General features: G+C 42.7%; 1 protein-coding gene and 1 long non-coding RNA gene across 8 annotated transcripts in view; both read right to left on the reverse strand.

The window, feature by feature from the left end:
- Positions 1–1699: 1699 nt before the first annotated feature.
- On the reverse strand, positions 1700–14360 carry LOC131120050 (uncharacterized). Its single transcript, XR_009126646.1, has 3 exons — positions 14108–14360; positions 12965–13024; positions 1700–1981 (listed from the first exon to the last, which is right to left on the reverse strand). It is a non-coding gene; the product is annotated as an uncharacterized LOC131120050 (long non-coding RNA).
- Positions 14361–15836: 1476 nt separating this feature from the next.
- znf618 (zinc finger protein 618) overlaps positions 15837–22706 on the reverse strand; it is a 51817-nt gene continuing 44947 nt past the window's right edge. For 6 of the 7 annotated variants that reach the window (XM_058065064.1, XM_058065061.1, XM_058065060.1 and 3 more), the window contains 4 exons: positions 21746–21823; positions 21077–21238; positions 18725–19824; positions 15837–18506 (listed from right to left, as the gene is read on the reverse strand). In XM_058065064.1, the coding sequence (XP_057921047.1) occupies positions 17973–18506; positions 18725–19824; positions 21077–21238; positions 21746–21823 (1874 nt within the window). In that variant the 3' untranslated portion in view covers positions 15837–17972. The remainder of the gene's footprint in view (positions 18507–18724; positions 19825–21076; positions 21239–21745; positions 21824–22706) is intronic. The other variant, XM_058065062.1, reaches the window with a different exon arrangement.

A 22706-nucleotide genomic window follows, 5' to 3' on the forward strand; every position in this document is an offset into this window, starting at 1 on the left:
TATATTACTTATGTAATAGTGCTACAGTATAATACTTATTTAATAGTGCTACCGTATATTACTTATTTAATAGTGCTACAGTATATTACCAATACAAAGTGGAATCATTTTAGAATACAAAGGTCTCACTTGACGATAAGAGACACAAATATAGAGTAGTTATTGAGGAACTAATGAAGAAAAGAGTAGAGTAGTTACTGTGGAATTAATAAAGAGCTAACTACAGTAATGAGTGGTGGTTATTTTAGGTAGGTTTGTTCCTCATTCACTTAAGTCATTTTGGGTACCTTACTGTAAAGTCATTTGGGGTACTTTATTGTGAAGTCCTTTTGGGTACCTTACTGTAAAGTCCTTTTGGGTACCTTATTGTGAAGTAATTTTAGGTACCTTACAGTGAAGTCATTTTGGGTACCTTATTGTGAAGTCATTTTGGGTACTTTACTGTGAATTCATTTTGGGTACCTTATTGTAAAGTAATTTTGGGTACCTTATTGTGAAGTAATTTCAGGTACCTTATTGTAAAGTATTTCAGGTACCTTATTGTGAAGTCATTTTGGGTACCTTACTGTAAAGTCATTTTGGGTACCTTACTGTAAAGTAATTGTGGATACCGTACTGTAAAGTAATTTTGGGTACCTTATTGTGAAATCATTTTGGGTACTTTACTGTGAATTCATTTTGGGTACCTTATTGTAAAGTAATTTTGGGTACCTTATTGTGAAATCATTTTGGGTACTTTACTGTGAATTCATTTTGGGTACCTTATTGTAAAGTAATTTTGGGTACCTTATTGTGAAATCATTTTGGGTACTTGACTGTGAATTCATTTTGGGTACCTTATTGTAAAGTAATTTTGGGTACCGTACTGTAAAGTCTTACCAATACAACTAAGGGCTGCAACTAACGATTATTTTCTTAGTCAATCAAACGGAAGCTCGATTCCTAACCAACCACAAACAGTTGGTGGTTCGGCCCGCCGCGTATGAGAAAAAACGCAAACATGTTGATCAATGTCTTCCTGACGTCCGTGACCATCTTGTTTTAACCAAAACATTACTAACATGGTTCTGCTGACATGGATGATGAAGGACATGGGCTGAAATCTGAGCTTATTTCCTTTTTTGTATGGAAAAAACAGATGAATTGCATAATCGATTAATCATTGATTAACTGATTAGCACCTATTAATGGAACTAATCCATTGTGCGGTCAAGCTGTTGCCATCATGGATGAAATAAGTCATGTTTGAGAATGTGAGAATGTGAGGACACGTATGAAGTCTTAACTTACCTTAACTTAGCTTAGCTTAAAACCTTTGTTGGGGACTTGTGACCCTTTTGGAATAAGTGCTGCAGAAAAACAGAGAAAGAGGACAGGATACACAAAGTCAATCCTTCACAATATGATCAATATGACCAATGGATGCAATGTGATACTAAGGTTGTAGCTTTATCGACACATGTTACATTTGGTGTCTTTTCCACAGCCTTTAATGTCCAATGGCGGTATCTCGAAAGACGCTACATGTAGTACATCAACAAAGACACGTCTGTCAAATTTGAGCAAAATCATGGCCACCATCAAGCAAAAAGACTCATTAACTAATTGTCCAGCAGCCATTGATTCCAAGAGTTTGAGGACATGTGTACTACATCCATGCTAGCTCATCTTCCACAGCATTTTGCCCACAACCCACTGGGAGCGCTGCAGATGTTATTTCCAGTTACATGGCTTTAGTGTCTTTCCACTGACTTTACATATAGTGTCTTTCCATAGCCGTCCCACGTCTTTCCACGGAGACCGTCGTGTGGAATGCGTCTTGCTGCTGTTTGTGTGCAAATTGTGTGTTGCCACCTACCATGAAGGGAAGAGGGAACAAACAGTCAAATATTTGCCTTCTTCCTTTCTTGCCTTGTTGTGACTTTGGCCCACATATTTCCCTTTTGTGTCTTCAGCTAGGGTGGGTGGATGGCGGGTCGTCCTGGGCGGAGAGAGGGGGGTGTGACATATTGACATATTTAGAAGGTATCTGACCTTGGAAAGGAGAAGCTTACTGAGATGGTTTTCTTGGGTTAAGATCTCATGATGTTGTGTGAGTGTATGAGATGTTAAGTGATGATTGTCATGCAAGGAGATGGTTTAGCTTTGCAACCAGCCTTGACCGCTAAAATGGCGTCATTCCATAAGATGATCCCGGTTATTTTATTTTAAGACATTGACAGTCCAAGGTGGGGGCAACACTTTTAACCTAAACACCTACAAGTGTTCAAGGCCACGAAAGCCAAGAAAGCAGCCATCCTGCTTCTGGAGAAGCCGCTGTGGTTAAGACCCGTGATGCGGTCATTGCTCTCACTTGGTGTTTAGAGGAAAGTGCTTGCGGCGGCACGGTCCCAATAATCCCACTGCGTCATCCCAGCGAGCCACTGTGAAGCAGCAGCAGATAAATAGGGAAAAAAAACACGCTCCCATAATCCATTAATACACTGAGCTTAATCTGTGACTGTTTTAAAAGCGCAAGCCTAAATGCTTTTCCCTCTTTTTTTTTTAATTGTGGATGATCTTCCAAGATTTACTCCCAAATGTCAACAAAGTTAAAGAAGAGCGGTGGTGAATATTGAATATTTGTGTAGGAATTCCATGAGGGCTGCCAGGACCTTGCAAGGGCTCCTCTTTCTAAACGTAATACCCATTGAGAATAACCCATTAAAGCTCTTAAGAATATAATCCCACCTACAAACTCATCGCCGGCTCAAAATTTAGCCATTCCGTGAAAACTGTCACGCAGGACCACATTTTTTTTCTTTTCTTTGGACATTTTTTTTGCTGAAAAGAAACCACTTAGCGCTCTCCCCGAGCACCGCAGAGGTGTTGTTTGTTACTTTTAATCAAATGCCGAAAGATTACGGAAAATGTATACATTCGCATAAATCGGGTTTAATCTTTTCTAATGCTTTGGACAGCTGTCATTTTTTTATGCGCTTAGCATGAAAGGGCAGCCAGTTGAGACGTAACACGAGTATTTATATACTCGTATACACGCCGGATGGGCCAAAGAAGAGAAAGCAGTGATGCTACATAACGCGTCCCGCCGAGGTGTCCTGCTTTGAGGTGCCCTCAAGAAAGAAAATGAACAGATTCCTCCAATTATCCGAGTGGCCGACACGTCGAGTGGCCGATAGCAAAACTACCGATTTGCTAACACATTTCATCAAAACAAAATTAGGCAATGGTGATGCATGCAACAAGCGTTTGCTTGCCGTCTAATGAATAATAATCCAAATGATTTTCAGTTTTTTTGCATGGTGGTTTGGTTTTGAAAACAATCAAAATGATGGAGAAAAGTCGGACGATTCATGAGTAGAAGATTTTCAATTGGCGTTCCTTGGTTGTCTAATAAAAAGCACATCTTTCCAAAACGTTGCAGAGTTACCGTGTTTGTGTAAAAAGTAGATGAAGTACACGCTAGCACGTCTTGTGGAAAGAAGCGTGTCAAAGACAGTTGGGGTACTTTACCTGGGGTACTTTTCTGTAAAGTCATTTCGAGTATCAAACTGTAGTCATTTCTGGTCCCTTACTGTAAAGTAATTTTGGGTACCAAACTGCAAAGTCATTTTGGGGTACCAAACTGCAAAGTCATTTTGGGTACCTTACTGCAAAGACATTTGGGGTACCGAACTGCAAAGTCATTTGGGGTACCGAACTGCAAAGTAATTTGGGGTACCGAACTGCAAAGTCATTGCTCATGTTAAGTAGTTTGGGTACCTTACTGTAAAGTAATTTGGGGTACCTTACTGTAAAGTCATTTGGGGTACCTTACTGTAAAGACATTTTGGGTACCTTACTGTAAAGTCATTTTGGGTACCTTACTGTAAAGTCATTTGGGGTACCGAACTGCAAAGTCATTTGGGGTACCAAACTGTAAAGTAATTTTGGGTACCTTTCTGTTAAGTAATTTGGGTACCTTACTGTAAAGTAATTTGGGGTACCAAACTGCAAAGTCATTTGGGGTACCTTACTGTAAAGACATTTTGGGTACCTTACTGTAAAGTCATTTGGGGTACTTAACTGCAAAGTCATTTGGGGTACCAAACTGCAAAGACATTTTGGGTACCTTACTGTAAAGTCATTTGGGGTACCAAACTGCAAAGTCATATGTGGTACCAAACTGTAAAGTCATTCTGTGTACCTTACTGCAAAGTCATTTTGGGTACCTTACTGTAAAGTCATTTGGGGTACCTTACTGTAAAGTAATTTGGGGTACCAAACTGCAATGTAATTTTGGGTACTTATTGTAAAGTCATTCTGGGTACCCCACTGTGAAGTCATTTGGGGTACCTTACTGTAAAGTCTTTTGGGTACTTTATTGTGAAGTCATTTGGGGTACCTTACTGTAAAGTATTTTGGGTACTTTATTGTGAAGTCATTTTGGGGTACCTAACTGTAAAGTCTTACCAATACATCTTAGGGTTGCAACTAAGGATTATTTTCCAACCAACACAGCTCATCTGCTCTAACACTACGAACACAAAGAAGGCAGCTACCAGAAGGTATGAAGAGCGTATTCAAGGATGGATGCAATAACCTGCCATGTGCAACGTACATCACAGGGAGGAGAACAACCCATCATCTCCGATTCTGGACTTGACTGATGTCTCCCATGAGCGTTCCCATCACCACGTCATGATATATTGCATTTTACTTTTCTGTATTTCATCCCTGCACCCCGTACCTCACCCCGGTCGGCCACTTGATCTTCCCCCGGTCCACGTGCTCCATCATTCATTCATCCGTCATAGCTTCCAGCTGCGGAGCAATAGACGGCGACCGAGGGGGCAGGATGCCACTGTTGTTATTTGAGCAGCACTCCAGCCGCGGAGGCGGGACGCAGGACGCGGGAGATGCAACCCAAAACTTTGGGGTCTCGAGCGTGTCAGACGTTATACCAGGTTTGTTTTGCTTTTTCTTTGTTTTTTTTGGAAGGCCACATTGTCAGGAGACAGGACGACCTGGGTTGGAATCTCCACTCGGGCATCTCTGGGTGGAGTTTGGGAATGGTTGTTTGTCTATATGTGCCCTGGGATTGGCTGGCCACCAGTCCAGGGTGGACCCCGCCTCTCCCCCCCAAGTCAGCTGGGATAGGCGGCATAGAAGATGGATGGATGGAAGAATTAGCGGCAACATGTGTTAGTGCTACAACTTTGCCATTCATCTTTAAAAAGGTCGGACTGCCTGTTTTTTATTTTGCTCTTCTTTTTACACTTACACGACAAGGATGTTACTTCCATTACTTTCATTATTTCAGGGGTAAAATTATTTCAGGTGTCGTACCGTAAGAGTGGTTAGCGTCTTTCTACACTTTTATGTTAAGAAGTGAAGTTTTACATTTGACCTTTAGCATTATTATGGCATATATCCTAATAAGGAGGTCGGAGCAGGTTTCTATCGGCATACTGTCTGATGGAAACAGAGGCTGAGCTTCTTTTTACACTACACGGTAGATGAATCCTTGTTTATTGCTTCCTGTCCAACTGTGATCAGCAAAAGTAGGAATTTATAAATCATTATTCCTGTAATTAAAGCACAGAAAAGCTGTTTATAAACTTCCAAATACATCTTTTAAAATTATTAGAGCCCTTTAAAGATAGATAGCTAGATAGCTAGATAGCTAGATAGCTAGATAGAAATGTCGTTGCCTGGCTCCCGTATAATAACAAATAATGTGGAGAATAAATAGATGACATCAAATATGAACAATGTACAGCATAAACAGTAATTTACAAATAATTTAAATAATTTATAATAAATAATAATAATAATACGATTTAAGGCATAAATTTGGCTCGGGCTCACGTGTGTTGCTATAATGTGTTCCCTAGGGGAGCTGAGCAGGGGGTGGGCAGGAAGTGGCGTCGGGGGTTCAGTGTTGAATTTTACCTTGGTAGGGGTTAATGCCTTATCAGGGATTTTTATTAGGGATCATTCAAACAATAATAGCCTAAAAATAGTGTCTGAATCCCCTACTGCAGAGCGCGAATGGAAGCTAGCTGCTTTAGCTTTGGGTGACGACAACTTCCTTCATGACTTGCACAGGCGTGATTTAGTTTTTTAGCCAGATTGTTACCAATAAATGCACGTGCTGTACCTTTTGTAGACATTTTATTTGTTTATATCGTGATGCATCCTAAAATATATCCTGATACATGGTAAGGTCCTTATCATTCACAGCGTCTTTGAATGCACCTTCTGAATGCCTTATATTTGTGTTTTAGCTCATGTAAATTGACGAGGGATGACTGTGTCCGTAATAATTACATCCTAAATAAAAGAGGACTTGAAGGTTTCCCGATGCCGACAGCTTGATCCCAGAACAGGCGTCCATCGTCATTAGTTCCGACAGAAGGAGCGCTTCTTTTCGGGATAACGTTATGCCTTTGTCATGTTTTATTTCATAGCCGAGCCCTTGCATGACAGGTAAGAATGCTGGTTGAAGATGTGACAGTTCCATTTTGCTAATTGGAACGCTGACCAATTAGGATGTTGAAGTCCCAGAACGGATGGTGTTTGACTTTGGAGCTTCCACTGTATAATAACGTCAGGTGATAAATGAGTCAAAATCTTTCATTTCCTTTCACACTAGAGTTTAAGAGGTATTTTCCAGTGAATGAGTATTTTTGTGCTGGTTCATTACGAAAATGAATGAGCTCACAAAGTTTATGGCCACTCCCGCATGGTTAAGTAATATAGACGAAAGCATTAAGGTGCCAGCCTTTATGGGACTTTTTGAGAAGATCAATTGTTTTTTTCAAAAAAGGAGAAAGTGTGATGAATTAGTTGAGCGGCTCGAAGGCCTCAAAGTTGCCGTCATCCCCACATCCTGGAATTTGGCTGCTGTCGCGAGGCGTGTAGTAAATAATATTAATCCATTATGGGTCCCCCGACCACAACCAAGGCTGTTTGGCCCTCCTTTTCATTCTGCTGCTTGTGGGGAAGAATTATATGTGCCGAGTACGACGCAGTCAGCACACCGCTGCTCACGACCACTACTGCCCCTCCGTCTAGACGTTAGGAAAGGTCCATATGGAGATGTTTAAAGCGCTCATTAGCCAGCCTACTTGAAATACACTTGCAGTGACGCTTGTCCATAAAAACACAAAGCCGAGTGGTTTGTGCAGCCGTATTAACCAGGTTGAGGCATCCAGGACTGACAAGCATTTGGCACCAGGCTGCGGCGTTGCCAAGCATGGGCTGGAGGAACACGCTTTCCGAGGAAAGAAATGATTCCCTTGGAAGGTTTTTTTGGAGCTCGCCTGATCCATCTGGGTGAGGACGAGTGGAAAGTGTCTGCTAAGGTGAATGGGATACGGCCCATTGGAAGAACACACAAAAAGTTGGGTCACGGTCGACCAAAAGGGAGGGAAAGCATTTCCGCTTTGTTGCTACCGCATTGTCTTTTTCCAGAAAAATACAGCTAGCTTGACTTTGCCCAACGGCTGCATCTTCATTCTAGTCCTCAACATTTGGAACTTCTCACCTCAAGTCAAGTCAAGGTCCTTAAACACACAAGAGCCTCGAAGGGTTTAACAAGGAGGCAGCAATAGACCATAGACAACCATAGACGATGATAGACCATAGAGGATGATAGACCATGACCGATAGACCATGATAGACGACGATAGACCATTATCGATAGACGATGATAGACCATAGACAACCATAAATGATGATAGACCATAGACGATGATAGACAATGATAGACCATAGAGGATGATAGACCATAGACCATGACAGAGGATGATAGACCATAGACCATGACAGAGGATGATAGACCATAGACCATGACAGAGGATGATAGACCATAGACCATGACAGAGGATGATAGACCATAGACCATGACAGAGGATGATAGACCATAGACCATGACAGAGGATGATAGACCATAGACCATGACAGAGGATGATAGACCATAGACCATGACAGAGGATGATAGACCATAGACCATGACAGAGGATGATAGACCATAGACCATGACAGAGGATGATAGACCATAGACCATGACAGAGGATGATAGACCATAGACCATGACAGAGGATGATAGACCATAGACCATGACAGAGGATGATAGACCATAGACCATGATAGAGGATGATAGACCATAGACCATGACAGAGGATGATAGACCATAGACCATGACAGAGGATGATAGACCATAGACGATGACAGAGGATGACAGACCATAGACATGATAGAGGATGATAGACCGTAGACCAGGGGTGCTCACACTTTTTCAGCATGCGAGCTACTTTTAAAATGGCCGGGTCAAAATGATCTACCCACTACAAAAATGCAAAACATCTATTTATTTTCAAATGTATTGAGGATTATTTGTACGTACAATGTATGTTGATGTACCTTACATAACCAAATGAGCCAATATTGCAAAACACACATAATTAACTATTAACATTTTTTGTAATTACCTGAGTTTACTTTGATGACTTGCACTGAATTGAACCAGCCAGGGATGCATAGTCCGGACAGTAGCTGCTGATAGCCAGCCTCAAGCACACTTCCAAATGTTTATCAGTCATGGATAATATCCGTATCACAATATCCGTATAATATTCCATATTTTTTGCCCCTTTTACTTGGTCCAGTTTTTGCCTTTTTACTTGGTCCAGCTCCTTCACTCATTTTAGTGACCATAAACTTTAGCGAGGGCTTAAAATCTCGCAATTTGCCGACTAGCTTAGCACTTTGCATCGTTGTTTACGCATGAGCGGTGACCTAAAGGTCAAAATTCAGTTGTCATCTGATTGGTTGTCCTGTATGTCAATCAAGTAACGGGCATGGCTGATAGGCTGACATCGTAAGTTCTGCTGCACTTAGAGACTTTGTTTGATTTGATTGGTCACCCGAAGGGCAACATTCAGTTGTCATCTGAATGGCTGCCCTGTATATCAATCAAGTGACGGCATTGATGCTGGGATGATATTTTTTTAATGTCACGCCGCGATCGACCAGTACCACCTCCGCGATCGACCGGTAACTCGCGATCGACTTAATGAGCACCCCTGCCGTAGACCATAGAGGATGATAGACCATAGACCATCAACAATGATAGACCATGATAAACGATGATAGACCATAGACCAAAGACGACGTTCCCTAATCAAGGCAAAGAAAAACTTAAAACCTGTTTACCAAACGCCTTTTCCCCTCTTAACTCCATCTATGTAGTTATAATTTTATTTCATTTAATATTCCATGATTGGAGAATCCACAATGCAAACTCCTGACAAAGTCGTTTTTTCATGCATATTTATGACGTTTGTCTTTTGATTTCCAACTTCAATTATCAGGCTTCATTGGTATTCCATCGTCATCGTTTACCTCGACGCACAAGATCTACGAAAATGTAAGAGTCGTGCAAATGTGATTCTTTTTGAAAATCTCGATATTCAATTTCGTTTTCCTATCATGGCTTCCCTGGAGACTTATTTGTAATGTTCCGTCTACCTCCACGAATGTAACAATTTACTTTTTTTATCTCTTAATACATCAACTTACTTCTCATGATTCCGATTTGTAAACTTTAAGCTTCATTTCACGTCCGGTCTACTCCTGACAGACTAACATGTTGCTACAGAAATGGTGGCTGGCGTGAGATGTCACCAGCGTTAAAAATAGAACAAGAACGTCATGTGCCGGCTGAATGTTTGCCGACCCATCCCAACATAAGAACTCAGTGACCAATTCAAACGCCTCTCTCCTATTGAAGCGAGCCGTATTGCTCAATGCCGCAACAAAAGCATATTTACACCAAACCTTGATCACGCCTGTGATTCAGAGCGGCTTGTTTGAAGGGACCAAACATGGATGCTGATGGATGTCACCTGACCGCAGCCGGAGCCAGATGCAAGTCAAATCTGGGGAGGGACGTAAACAAACGCCGTTGAACTTGCTAGAAGAAAAATGTAATAGTCTTGTACTGTAAAAAAAAAACACGCATGCTAGCGTCATTGGTGACCCAAGTGTGGCTGTTTGTCTTTAAGTGCCCTGTGATTGGCCGGCGACCAGTCCAGGGTGAACCCCGCCTCCCGCCCCCGCGACCCTAGTGAGGATAGGCGCCATAGAAAATGAATGGATGGATAGTCGGGACGTTTTCTTGTAATATGGGGGAGTGGGGAGATAGGGGTGGGGGGGGGGGCTATATACGTAGAGGTGATCATCAAACAGAGTGACGTACTCACTCAAGTTAGCCCATCACATAAATCAACAACTAAGAGTTAAACATAACACGTAAGTTAAAAAAACTGTTGCAAATGCCTGCAAGGCATGCTGGGTAGTCCAGCTGCAACCACAATATGATGAAACCTTGGGTATTGAGAGTATCACTTCTATGACTACCTCAACATATTTTGCCATCATCATGGCAATACGGCCAAATGTCGGAGAAAGACTACCACAAGCTACCCAGCATGCCTTGCGGCAAGTCTACAGTACATGGGTGTTTTGGATGCGTGTGTGTATGCCCACATGGTGCAATAGGTGGGTTAACGACTCTTTTGGCCCCACAATGGCGTCATGTCATGTCACCGGCTACACTTTCCGTGGTAAAGGTTTAAAACAAAGAATTTGGAAACGCCCGCTTGGTTTGTACACCCCCGGTCTACAAGAACGCGTCCAACAAACAACACAATGCAAAGAACCGATCCACTTATGCGGGCGTGTGGTAAATACTCCAAGCCGATTGTGTCAACAACATCGTATGTGTTGTTGACACAGCGCGTCACGTAGCTGTAACGTATATGAAAGCACAGGACGGGGGGGCGAGGAGGGCGTAATGCGTTTAGCGCCATGCTTAAAGTCAGCATAAGCTGGAAAACACATGCTGCGGCATAAGTAAACAATGCAGATGAGCAAACAATGGACGCATGCTGATTCGCAGCCGACAATGCAACGCCGCACCTTAATGTGTCTGAGCCAAACAATGCAGAAGCCGATTATGCAAATTGGGGTTATGGGGGGCATTGCAATGTAACAATGGCGCCAAAGTTGATGGAGCTGCATTGTATGTGTGTGTGTTGGCGTGTGTCCCTCTGGGACCTCCCCAAACATTTCTATCCTATAGTTTCAACGCCGAGGCCTCATTATAGCGGCTGGCGTCCATCAGAAGGCAAAGGGTCATGCGGATCAATAAACTGATCAATCAGCTGATCTTTTAGAAAAAAAGGGGGAAATCATTTGCGTTTTGAAGGGCATTATCAAGGATGCAGATGATGTGGAGCACCTGGACCGCTTCGGAGACAACACCTCTTATTCAGGCGTTGCCACGGAGACCAAACACAACGGAATACATCAAATAGTTCGGCTAACTTCCATTTGGCTATAAATCATCACATGTATCCAAATTGCAAGCTCATTCCCTTTATAGGCTTTGGAAGGATTGAAATGATCCATTAGCTCTAATTATCGCGGCTAATAAATGGCTCATTTTTCAGCATCCTATCAAATCAAAATTGCCCAATTGGCCCCCGTGCTAGGCAGTTATTCTCCCACAGGAGTAGCCTTTGCCAAAAGTAGCTACAAATCACGGAAAATGACATGAGAGAATATAGAAGAGAAAATGGCTGTGGATGGTAAATCATTTCATTTCGATGAAAGATGACTCGTTATTTTTTTAGTATTCATATTCCTTTATACGTTCTTGTATCCCACAATGCATTTGTACCACGTTGTCCGAAATTTTAGTATTTATTTTCTTCAAGCAAGATTTGTGGCGCTCTATTCCGTGTCTGGACTCTGGACATTTCTACATGTAAAGACAACAACGACACCGAACTGACGCCCAACAGGTCAGAGCTTTTCTTCTTGTCACTCTCACACAGTGCAACTCAATAATATCCTTGGTATGGTTTTTTTTTAAGTTATTTGTATTCAGTCATAGCAGAGCAGAACAATGGTGACAGTGCCGAATAAAATACGGGGGGGGGGGGGGGGGGGGGGGTTTATCGTCACGGCGGTGCACCCCCGGCAGAGTTGTACTGTACTATATTTTTAAAAATAAAAAAACATGAAATAGAGGAACAACAGGATGAACAGACGAGGAAGACACTTTAATTTTCAACATTCATTCATTAATTTTCTACCGTTTTTTCCTCACGAGGGTCGCGGGGGTGCTGGAGCCTATCCCAGCTGTCTTCGGGCGAGAGGCGGGGTACACCCTGGACTGGTCGCCAGCCAATCACAGGGCACATATAGACAAACAACCATTCACACTCACATTCATACCTATGGACAATTTGGAGTGGCCAATTAACCTAGCATGTTTTTGGAATGTGGGAGGAAACCGGAGTACTCGGAGAAAACCCACGCATGCACGGGGAAAAACATGCAAACTCTCAGTGAGAGAGAGTGCTGCCAATGTGTGTGTGTGTGTGTGTGTGTGTGTGTGTGTGTGTGTGTGTGTGTGTGTGTGTGCGAGTGTGAGAACAAACCATCCTAAATCCAAGAGTGGCCAACCCAAGCGCTATTTCAGCCGGCACGGAGCATCCGGATCATGACAGCGATGAATAAATGATAACAGTGAGATTTGCGGGACTGTTTATAATTTAACCTTGACCTCCTTTACACGGAATAACCACCCTTCCTGGAGTCACTTTTTCACATAACGCGATATGAAATATTTAAAAGGCCTCGAAAAGTCCCCATCATTGGCCTCACCTGTGTGCCTTCATGCAATAAATCCAATTGTACTGTTAAAGCTAAAAGTGCTGGAAACGCGCCACTTCCTGTCTCGAGTTTTCATTAACTCCGCAATCATCACACAGCAGCTTGATTTACGTCTGCATACGCTCTAAAAAGGTAGATTGGACTACTCGCTCATGCATGATTCCAACACATCTGTGATCTCCGTACTGCTATTGCAACATTGGTTGTGTTGCTGCTGTGGGGTGTCTTGTACCTTTAATATGATGGCTGCACCTCATACGGGGTCTTCGGGCTGCAGATGAGACCTGGCATCCTAAAAAAAAAGTAGGCATTTTATCCGATTAGAAGAAATACATGCAGTATTACCTTAGAAGATGCAAAGGGAAGTACTTCATTACACAATATTACCTGTATTCACTCATTGGCCTTACTGGCTTTCATATATACATAGGGGGCTGTGAGGGGGGGCAGCCAGATGCATGCAGGCGGGGGACAGGCCTGTAAGGTCACAGCCTAGGTGGAGTGTTAGCGGGAACGACACCTGACGGCGGCCCCGGCGGATGCGCCCTGGCACTTCTGTACGTTCGTGTCACTCCCGATAAGAGTCAGCTCCTCCATACAGGAAGGAGGAGAAAGAGGAGGACACTTCCTTCCGCCTGTCTTTGCTCAGTGAGCAGACGAGGTAGGACAGACCGGGCGACTGCTGGACAGGTAGCAGTGAAGGTGGCGCAAGGGGGAAACACGGGGGCTCCTCTTTGTTAGAGCAGGCAAGGTACCGAGACCCTCACAGCGAGCTAATCCTAGTTCCCCTCTCTTCAAACCGTTATGGCTTCCATGCATAAGAAATCTATCTTTATGTATTTGATCTGTAAATCTGTACCATATTAGGATAAGGAGACACTGCCATCTGGTGGTCGTGTAGAGTACACATAGGGAGCCAATTCCAGGTTTTAGCAATCACACTTAGGATTATTAACAGGAGTAGGCACAGCGGTCGAGTGGTTAGCGCGAAGACCTCACAGCTAGGAGACCAGGGTTCAATTCCACCCTCGGCCATCTCTGTGTGGAGTTTGCATGTTCTCCCCATGCATGTGTGGGTTTTTTGGTGACTCCAAATTGTCCATAGGTATGAATGTGAGTGTGAATGGTTGTTTGTCTATATGTGCCCTGTGATTGGCTGGCCACCAGTCCAGGGTGTACCTCGCCTCTCGCCCGAAGACAGCTGGGATGTGAGGAAAAAGCGGTAGAAAATGAATGAATGAATGAATTTAACAGGAAAATCATCTGAACACTTCATACCTTCAATTGCAAAATAATACCCCCAAAATGTTAGAAAAATATGCAATATCAGTTAAAAATCACATCAAATATAATACAATTAAAAATCATATTTTACCTTTTGGAATAGGATGATGAGGTGCTGGGATGAGTGTTGGGGGGGTACTTCTGGATTCTGGAACTCCACTTTGGTTAACTTGGTAAAACACCCGCAACTGGAAAAGGGTGACAATGCAGGGGAGTACAGCAGCATGATTTTCTGTATATTTAAATACACACACATAGTTTTTCAACTAAAATGGGAATCATTACAACAATCAAATATATATATATATATATATATATATATATATATATATATATATATATATATATATATTAGAAATTGCCAAATGTGTAGTGTTCCTTCAAACTGGTAAACACTTGCTATCTGAAAACCAGTAGTTCCCAGACCCATACACAACACTTGTGACACAGATTAGGAGTTTATTCACACATCAAATACTACAAGTGGGTAATGTAGTCCAGAAACCTTTGAACAGCGCTGCCATTAAAATGAAAAACAAAAAGAAGACACAGAAACCCTTTTCTTTGCCATTATATAAAAATAGTGTTGCTACAAAAGTATAAATTAGGCCTACTAATAAGACAACTCAGATTGGAATCTACACAGGAGTGGCAAAAAGTGCGATTAAAAAAAATAATAATAAAGACATGGATCAAAGATGTGGCGTTGAACAGTAGAAAAGGAAGCAATGCCTGCAAAGTAGAATGAAAGCAACACACGTTCTTAACCTGATTGGATAATGCAGGATGAGCACATCTCCATGTTAGCATACCATATTAGTTTTTACAATTGAAGTCTGAATAAGTTAAAATCCTGACCCGACACAGAATAAACTTCCATCGGCTAATAACAGTATCTAAGTTGACTTTTTCTTCTATCATATCAAAAACTTTTTTTTTCTTTGAAATGCTACTGTAGAAAAAAGAGGTATAATGTTATCGCAGGTGCTCCCTACTGTGTCTCTGAAATGATGGCGCCCCCCTGTGGCACAAAACAGCAGTTCTCTTCCATGTACTGTACTGTACTGTATTGTACACCCCCCCCCAACCACAGCAGTACCTCGCCCACCCCGACCAGAGGTTCGAATTCAGTCGTCTGACATGAAAAGAAAAATAAAAGAACACTGGCTTTCAACTTGATAATAGAATCAGTACTCTTATTAATAAAAGCATGCATAATTAGCTTAAGATAGAATCGTCATCGAAGCAACGCGAGGAATGCTCGTTCTAGGGTGACGCTGTGACGTCAACAATGGCATGTCGTCCGAGAGCAAATCCTATTTAAAACACATTTAAAAAAAAAATCCCTTCATCTGTTCCTTCGAAGCGAAAAAACCGTCGGTTTGATTTCTTTCCTATCAAACCAAACGTTTCAATATCAGCAGCACATTTTTACCCGATATCTACAAAATATTTCAACTGGCAGACTGCAATGGAAAAAGGAGCAGAATGAATATCAATACAAATAATAATGGATCAACTGGTGGAATTGAGTGAACTGAGTGGAGTGCACCATTTGGCTGCCACCAGCAGGGGCGCTGTTGGTTCGGTCTCATGTTCGTAATTGTCCTTCCATCCATCCATCCATTTTCTGTACGGCTTATTCTCACGAGGGTCGCGGGCATGCTGGAGCCTATCCCAGCCAAATAAAAATTAACTGCATCCATTCAAATTTCTGAACATAAAATCATTACTTAATTCCCGGAGCTGATGAGGACATTTAGTCAAATGCCCCCAACCCTAATCACAAAATCAAGTTACTCACAAGGAATATGACACCATTAAAAAATAGATATATATTCAAATATTGCATGGTAGAAATCAGTGTATTTTTTAGTAACCTACATGTTTAAAAAATATCTAAATAAAACATTCATGAATATTACAAAGAATGGATGTATGGATGCGTGGTGTAAAGTCAATAAAATACAGGTATTTTTTTTACTGTCCAAATATTTTTGAGCATCACCCCTGGCCTGCTCCAATGTTAAAATGAAAGACAATTGCAGGTTAGTATCGAATTGATAAACACCACGTCATCCATGAGGGAGAAAAGAAGCACTTATCAGGTCAAAAGATTTGTCCGTGTTGCAGGTCTTGCCTTTGACCACGAGAGGGCGTTGTTGAAGAAGTGATACCTTGCTTTGAAAACAGCAGAGCAACAAAGAATTGAGGTTGTTGACAAAAAAAGGCAATGCATGATCAAAAATGAAGGCATGTTTTTTCCACGTTGGTTTGTTGGGTTTCACACGACAAGATAAATGACATAAGGCCATCGGAACCAAATGTATCATTCAGGAGGTATTAGCCTGCAAAACACAAACTGGAGATTAAAACACCAGAGAAAACAAGCCGTTTTTGTTTGTTGCAAATGCCAAGCTGCATTTTGCTGGTGGAAGTCACAGTTGGGGCGAGGGGATTGAGGTGGGCAAAAAACGGTGAACGATTACAACAGTAGATTGGGTGGATTCGGTTGTGTGCCCTGTGTGCCACGATATCGCTTATTGCCTAAGGAAAGCGTCCGCTTGATGTTAGAGACTACTAAAATGTAGTCCTATGAGTAACCGGGGAAGGGGGGCCGGCGTAAAGATCTACCATATTAATGTTAGTGCTGTTTGTCGGTAAATAATACACTGACAAATGAAGTAAGGTCCAAATTGACAGCAGGTATGTTGTTCCATGATGAACTAGCAAATACTGCTTTGTGGTTTAAATATATGAAGTACACTCGATGCTATGCAAGTACTTGCAAAACCAAACTACAGTTGTGTCCTTTCTGTGCGAGCCAAGCGTGTGGCTAGCACATGTAGCAGCGTTAACGAAGAAAAGAACGGGACGAGGAAGCAGAAAGGGGAGTTGGTGTTTGTAAGGATGATGAAGTTTTAAATTTCCTTAGTATAGGATCGAAGTATAAAGCTTCAACCGTTCACTCTTTAAAGCAGTTATTTTCAACTGGTGTGCCATGAGAAATCATTATTATTATTATCATCAGGAATTATCCAATATAGTTTTTTTTAAGTTAACATTTATTTATCATTTTCTGCAAATATTATGTAATTGTCGAGTGTCCATGGTGTAAAGACTGGCACAGCAATTAAATATTCGTCCGTGTGGCAACACGTAGCTGATTGCTTCGTTCCTCCAATAGAGTTAGTGATGCACGTGAGGTGGTTAGTGGTGTGCCGCTAAATTTTTCCAATGTAAAAACACGTACCGTGGCACAAAAAAGGTTGAAAAACACTGCTTTAAAGTTATGTTTATAACAGACGAGAGTGAAACGGCGTCCGCATGGCTCTTCCGCCCTACCCGTCCACCCGCCAAACATCACCAGGTTCACCAACTAGTCTTCAAAGAAGGTAAAAGTGCAAAAAATGTATTCGGTCTCATTTGAGCTTATGGAATAGAACCAAGGTTAAAACTGTAGTATCGGAATTGTCCACAGTGTAAATCCAGTCTAAGATTGTAATGAGTGTTTGAACCCTTTTGAAGGAAAAACAACAAGTGCTTTAGAAATAAGTCGTCGAGAAATAAAAACACATTTCGCTGCCATTAACCACAAATCTGAAAATGAAGATGCGCAAAAGGCAGTGAAAATTCAGACCCTTTTGTCGTCTACGGTATAAGCTACTGTATTTGCTCCACCAATCTTGAGGTTTACTGCCCTTGCCGGCCATCCCTTAACAGCATGTAGCCTTTAAAGCGGTTTAGTCTTGAGGCGAGACAGTCGTCAATGTGAGCCTAATATACTGAACATCTCCGTGTGAAATACAGAATGAGATAAGCCTTGTTGTTACAGGTGCTTGCAACCTAAAAACATCTTTTTCATCTGTCATACACATATATAAGTTTACAGTCGGTCTAAGCCTATATAAATAAAAGTCCCTGGGTGAAGGGGGAGGTGGTCAAGGTTTGGTTGGTTAGCCCATATTAGAGCGAAGGAAAATGAGTTTGTTCATCTCTTCTGCGGTTACCTGCTGCCTTCTCTTCATCGCCAGGCTCTGCTCGCACACCGTTACGCATTCGCTGCGTATGCCCACGGCGGGCACAGCCAGGAGCCACAGCGCCAGGCGGGCCAGCCTGGGGAACTTGTCACCCACTGTGGAACTCCAGTACTGGAAGAGATCGGTGGTGCCCTGGAGAAGAGGCTCTGCCAGGTACTGGAAGATCTCCTGTCGGACTTGGCTTTGACTCTCGTCGTTGGTGGACACTGTCCCCACGGAGGTGCTGCCGTTGTTGCCGGCGCCCTCCACGCGGGTTATTTTAGGCATTGGCGGGCCGTCAGTGTCCCGTTCCTCTGTGCACGACCCACTGGCGCCAGATATACCCGCGTCCTTGGTTTCAGCCGCAAGTTCACATGCTCGGGAGATGATGTCCTCGTGTTGGTAAGCCGGGACTGAGCGGAGCTTTAGCTGAGGGTCCAAGACCATTGCCACCTGGTGGGCTCGCTCCACCTGGAGATAGGACATGGTCATCATGTGTACATAACAAGATGTGTTAACTGATTAATCACTTTCTTAATCTTAAGATTCGTTTTCATAGCGTGTAGTTGGTTCATTTAAGCAATTGAAGCAACTATTTGGCTGCAACCTGCAGAGGCGCTATTGAGTCGTTCTCAATGAGCATGATGTTACAAACGCTACAAAGTCATAAAAATTGAGATACACACTACCTTGAAGTTCTCCTTCAGTGCCTCTAGGAAGTAGTGACAGAGTTTGCTAGCCATGCCGGTCCCAGCCTCTCCTGCTTTGGATGTGAAAAACTTCTCCAGGCGAAGGTAGACAGGAAGCACCTGCTGCAAGGTCGGCCTCCTCTGGCTGCTCAGCTCCAGTGCCGCCAGTCGCAGCGGGGCCAGCAGGCAAGTCAGCGTTCCTAACAAGTGCTTGTTGAGGCCCTGGAGAAGAGGCGCCGTAGACTTGCTGCGCCCGTAAGTCTCGCAGATCTGCTCAAAGTGAGAGTGGACCTGCAGGAGAGCTTCAGCAGTACGATCCCAGCAGGGAGGGGTGGGGCACTGGGAGGGGCTTCCCTGCGCGCCGTCCTCTGTGGAACTTGAGGAGGTGTTGGTGTACTGCTCCTCCCTGAGAGCCAGCGTCGTGGAGGAGGAGATGTCTCTGCACGTGGAGAGCAGCTCGGCCAGCTCGTGCAGCCCTCGAGCCTGGAGGCTACGCTTCCCCAGCACAGCCTGGACAACGGCACCGAGCGAGCACCCTGCGCAGCGCAAGCAGATCCGCCCACGTCCGCCGCCCCCAAGCGGGGAAGCCCCAAATCCAGCAGCCCATACCCGGGGCTCTGCCACATACACAGTGCGAATGTCTGACATGACAAACTCAGACAGGACATTCTGGACCCAGTGGTGGATCTGCTCGGGTCCCTCCCTCAGCTCCGCCTCCCTCACGCCAAGAACGTAGCGTTTCAGTCTGGAGCCCTCCACCTGATAGGCTGTGAGAACATAGCAGGCATCCGGGCCCGACGTCTGAGAGTGGCACGTGACGGCGATGCCCAGCGAGGCGTTGGAGCCGAGGGCGCACGTGACCTTGACTTTGACTTGGTTGTACATGCGAGGCAGCTGGCGCAGCGCCAAGGCACTCATGTTGCCGAGGGCATCGCGGGTGGAGTAGGCTCCGTGACGGGCTCCCGTGTCCACCAGCGTTTGTGCCAGCTTGAGGAAGTCCTTGCTGTTCAGCACGTTGAGCATGCTGAGATCGGAGCACATTACCCGTAAGAGACGCTCGGCCACCTGTAGTCGCTCCTTCTCAGGTAGGCCATTGTTCTCTGGACGCAAGAAAGAAACAACATTTAGAAAGGTAAAAACATCAAAAAAGGAAAGGATAAAAATAGAACAGAGAAAGCATAGAACGTACTGACACAAATTTAAAACAACCCTCTACATATCCCAGGCTAACCCCTTTAGTTGGTATTCTAAGTAGGGGTGTAAGAAAATATCGTTTCGGCGATATATCGCGATACTTTGTTCCATAATACGGCATTCATATTAAAAAGGATGATAACGATATTTTCAGGGATTTATCATAGACTGTATACGGTATTTATTCAAGTGCAGATACGGGAAAGGTTCATTTCTGATTTTAATTTAAACCTCCGATCGTTAGGTGGCAGCACTTACGTAGTCAATTAGGCAAGGACGTAGAACGAGATTCACGCATAAACACAGTTCAACATGGCAGAATGCCAGCACATAAAACCGGCCCCTGCGGCGTACAAGACTGAAGTGTGGACACATTTTGGATTTCTACACAAAGTAGAGTGTGCAGAAATTTACAAAACTTATGCCGTTTGTAAAATGTGTCGTGCTCGAATAAAGTATTCAGGCAACACGACAAATCTGCGAGTCCACTTAGCGAGACACCATTAGGACCTGCCGCTAGCAAGCAATGCGAAGGTACTTTTGTATACTACAAAAGTAGTACTGTGATATTGCAGGTATTTTGTTTTTCAAATTGATATCACTATTTTGTTAAATAATGGTTATTTCAACCATCCTAAAAGGACTTTTTACTGATGTTAGTTACTTTGTTCCACAAAAATACTGTTCTGATGGTGGATAAGTCAGGGACTGTATACTCTGTATTTTTTCACAGCTAATAGAATGTGAAAATTTGAGCAGGATCTTGAGACATCATTTAATTTATTTGTTTTTTATGTTTTTTTTATTATTTAAAGCTGGATGTTAAAGCTTTATTTATCCAAATGCTACAAGTTTTTACAGAGGAAAGTTTGTGATACAGCATAACATCCTGTTCTAATCAAATAAAAATGTGTTTAGTAAGTGCATATTGCTGGTGTAATTCAGTTTTTCCAAGGAAATAGTCTTTAACTACAAGAAAAACGAAAAAACTATCGCCTTGCTAACAGTATTGTGATATATTGTGATATATCGTATCGTGAGCCTAGTATTGTGATACGTATCGTATCGCCAGATTCTTGCCAATACACACCTCTAATTCTAAGTGACCACTGTATGTGTAGATCCCCACTACAGGGAACAATACTTTCGAGAACGTACGGCTGATACTGTGGTTTCTCTGGGCGACACTTTGAGGTTGGATCTGCAGTTTGACTGAGGGGTGGGCGGCCTGGGCCGGGGACACTCTCCACAGCTGCTCTTGTGGACCCGAGGCTGAGGAGATTTTTGGAGAGTCACCTTTGGTGTGGTTCTCGTTGTCGGCTGGAGTGAACACAGTAGGAGAAAAAGATCAGCTGTGACAATATCTCATTAGTCAAATAAACAATAAATCATAAAAAAGGTAGAAAGGGTGAGTGTGATGGTAGAAATAAAAGGCTAAGGATATACATGGAAAAAAACGAAACTCAGGGAGGAAAATAAATGTTAAAATTGCATTTCAAAAGCAATTCTTTTATCGATATCTAAAAACAGCAGGCGTTGGTGGTAATCATGAAGCCTGGGTGTTGTATAACTGGCCAATCAAAGCTGCACATACAATGATTCAGCTCAAGTAAAAACGTTAACATGGTATATTACAATTCAATAATTGCACAGCTACCCTTTGTAGAACCCAAACCAGCTGCCCCCAGAAGCAGATCTGCAACAACCCCCACACAACTCAATTCAAATCAACTCCACGCCTCCAACATGCTTAACCATACAGACTTCCAAATCGATTATTTGTTTTTCGCTGTCGAGCTCAACATGCATTTGTGGTTGTGGACTCACCAGCGTGGGACTGCATGTGCTCCAGCAGGTTGTTGTAGAACTGGAACTGGATGCCACAGGCACCACAAGTGTAGGGTTCTAAAAAATCACAAGGCCCAGAAGAGCGGTGACAAAAACGCTAGCGCTAATGCATCTCAGTCCAGCTGCCTCCATTGTGGCTCTGTGTCGTATTTGGCCAAAGAATATCAATATTACCAAGGTCTCACTGATTGCTTTTGCCATTACTTATTGGCAGACGAAAGCATCTAAATTGGAGATGCAGCTGGCAAGATTTTAAGTACTTTGCAGAGTATAAACGTTTACTTAATTCATGCCGGGGCCATATTAACGATGCGACCTCCATCCCTATCCTACTCTCTCTTAACTCTGGTTTATCCTATTGCTATAGGAACAGGGAAATAGCCACAAAATAAAAACACATGTGAGAAATTTTCAGAAGAGCACCAGAGGGCTTCAGGGAAAGTGCAGCAGCTTGAGAAAAATTAAAGACAAATCTCCTAGAGTAACTTCAGCTACATGATCAACGTCTTTCCTAAAAAGCATTTAGTGTACAGTGAAGTAGAAAATAAGGTGAGGATGTAATACAAAAAGTAGCATCGAATTTGGACTTTTTGTGCCACTGCTAACACAGTAACTAAAAATGCCTGGCAATAATAATATTTATTATTTTTTATTAGAATTTATTGGAATTATTGACTATTGTGAGGGTTGTAAAATGAGGTAGCCCATATTTTAGGAATGAATGGTGGAAAAATGTCCAAGTATAATAAAGTATTTTCAAGTCTACAATTCATATTCCAAAAGACATTATTCTAATATTTTATTTGAAAATGATTTTCATTCATTAAAATATAGTTATTTTTGTACACACAAGGAAGAACTTATTACATTAACTAAGCCTTGGCACAGTCACAAAAATATCAATAATTGATAATTATTCAATATTACACTAATGTGTTTT

The sequence above is a fragment of the Doryrhamphus excisus genome, chromosome 2 (assembly GCF_030265055.1).
Source record: "Doryrhamphus excisus isolate RoL2022-K1 chromosome 2, RoL_Dexc_1.0, whole genome shotgun sequence".
NCBI lineage: Eukaryota > Metazoa > Chordata > Actinopteri > Syngnathiformes > Syngnathidae > Doryrhamphus > Doryrhamphus excisus.